The 2,684-nt window shown below is 26.8% G+C and overlaps 1 protein-coding gene across 1 annotated transcript in view; it reads right to left on the reverse strand.

Moving 5' to 3' along the window:
• Nucleotides 1–2,684, reverse strand: part of LOC108691048 (sialin-like) — a 12,548-nt gene that overhangs the window by 2,583 nt on the left and 7,281 nt on the right. The window contains exons 3-5 of the mRNA XM_018198711.1: nucleotides 879–1,066; nucleotides 201–331; nucleotides 9–114 (exon numbers count right to left, since the gene is read on the reverse strand). Of these exons, the coding sequence (XP_018054200.1) occupies nucleotides 9–114; nucleotides 201–331; nucleotides 879–1,066 (425 nt within the window). The remainder of the gene's footprint in view (nucleotides 1–8; nucleotides 115–200; nucleotides 332–878; nucleotides 1,067–2,684) is intronic.

Raw genomic sequence — 2,684 nt, forward strand, 5'->3', positions numbered from 1 at the left:
TAACTTACTCCGAAAAATCCCATTATAAAACGAAGTGCAAAAACAAAACCATAATGAACGCTAGCAGCCCAAGGCATCAGAAGATTTAATACTGCGGGTATCAATGTGGCGAATCTAATGTCATAAAAGTAAAAAATGAGTGTAAGAATTATAGATAGTTGATTAAAGATTAATTAATTTATTTCAATTATAATACTTACGCTACTACTTTAGAGCCTCCATATTTTTCAGCTAAGAGTCCAGCTGGTACACTAGCCGGCAGGACACCATAAAAATAGCCAGATAGCAATAGACCTTGAACATGTTGATTCCATTCGAAACGCTCTCCAAACTAAAATGTAAGAAAACATACATTTATAATATTACCGAATATTCGGAATATACACCTTCTGCAAAAAAAAAAGAACTTTCGAAAAAATAAACCCCCGATTTTGTCGACCGTGTACTGTATTTTGGTGCACTGATTATGACATAAAAATTGGTAACAAGGTCATTTTCAGGATCAAATATGTAAAAAAAATATTTAAAAAATGTTTTTTTTTATAATTTGATCCTGAAAATGATTATTTGATTGACTTGTCGGTAATTTTTTATAATCATATTTGTAATCAGCACACCAAAATATTGTAGTATATCAATTGATAACAAAATCGAAGATTTCAGAAGTCTAAAGAATTCTATTACATGAAGAAATATTAATAATAAAAATAATCTATTAATAATGTTCGGAGTAAGTCATTATTTAAATGTATTACATTTTGTGCTGTAATATAATATAGTAATACTAATAATAATATTAATATTCGCAATATTCTTATTAATAATTACGTGGACTGACAATATATTCACATGCAAATTTTACGAATGTGCAGACTTACATCTTTAAGCACGACACTCTTATTGCTTTTTATATTTGCTATATTGCAAGCTGGTCCGAAGCCACCGTCTTTGCTTGTAGTGTTTACCATGGCGACAATAGATATGGATAAATTAGTACGAATAACATAGGAGAACATACAAGCCAAGAACATCATTGCTCCGAGGATTCCTCTCCGAGGGATTTTCTCTGTAACACACGTGAACGCTATTGTTATAGATAGTCAATTAAGGTAATAATTAACATCAATTTACTAAATATAACATATTTCTCAACGATATAATAATAATGTATTAACAATTTATATATAATAGTAATTTAAGACACTTCAATATATTTCAAAAACAATTTTTTTAAGCTTATAATAATAATTACTAAAGTATATCAATTTCAATATTTGCTTACATCCTAAGGGGATCCTAAAGTCATTTGTATTACCGGCTAAACTATATAAATTTTTATATAACAATTACTTTTTTCCTCTCTTACTGATTTAAAAATCCTTTTTCAAGATTAAAGTATACACTAATACGTATCTGCGAGATGGAGTCTATAAGAACGACAAAAAAATTACCTAAATTGAAATCTTTACCATTTCTTAGTCCAACACAATGCTCATCATGTCGTGACATTTACTTCATATAAAAAATTGTGCAATCTATACTTATGAAATAATAGTCCACAAATTAATTTGCATAAAGAAACAACATATAATTCTTAAAATTTGACTTAGACGTCTAATTAAAACGTAATTGTTACACGAAAATTTATGTATGTGTATGACATGCGTGAGTGAGATATTGATATAGTGATATGTCAATAATACATAAATCGTGCGTATAATAAGTGCTATTTACAATATGATTAATATTGTCTTCAGAATCCCCTTAAGCTAACAAGATACGACATTTATAAATTGTAAATTATTTTTGTTAATTGTAAATTATTTTAATTATTATTATTATTTATTATTGCAATTAATAAAGTTTTTGCAATATCTATTAATTTCTTTTGTTAAAGTACTTGTGTATATTTCATGCCAGAATAATACAAGAGTAATCATTGTATAATGCGAAGCACTTCTGTTCGCTCCACTAGAACGCAAAATTGAAAATAACCTTTGAATCGGCACGTAATACTTAATAATCTTAAATGAAAAATGAACGATGATCTTCGACAATAAATCTTGTTTCATTAAGTACATAATATCCAACAAAAGTGCAGATGCAATTTGAGTAATTGTTTTGCGATACATCATCACATCATTAAAAAAACAAGAACTCCATATACAAAATAAAATTTAAAAAATATTTTCTACAACTTATACATATAAAGATCATTTCTGTCATTTTTCATTAAATTATTTTAGTTTTAATAAATTAATGTTATATAATAATTTCATTATCCTTTCATTTATTATTACAATTTTGTAATGTATATATTATTTTACCAAAACACATGATTAATAATATGTTGTGTTTTAAACTACAAAACTAATTCAGATGCAATTCGTAAAGAACCCTGACCATATTTCAAGAGAATCCCAAGGTAAAGTATTGACGCATTACTTCAGAAGGTTATAGCATATAACTACATGCCTAATCGAACTTTACTTCTCTCTTATATTAACGATTGCACATAGTTTTGAATTGCTGATAATTGCAGAATACGATAAATAGAATCAAATCAATAGTTCACTGTCTAGTATTATATGTATAGATATTTTTTCATCTTTTCCACATATATATTTCATAGCACACACACACATATGTATATATGTATACATATATATATATATATATATATA

This window comes from Atta colombica, unplaced genomic scaffold (assembly GCF_001594045.1).
Source record: "Atta colombica isolate Treedump-2 unplaced genomic scaffold, Acol1.0 scaffold1, whole genome shotgun sequence".
In the NCBI taxonomy this organism is placed as follows: Eukaryota; Metazoa; Arthropoda; class Insecta; order Hymenoptera; family Formicidae; genus Atta; species Atta colombica.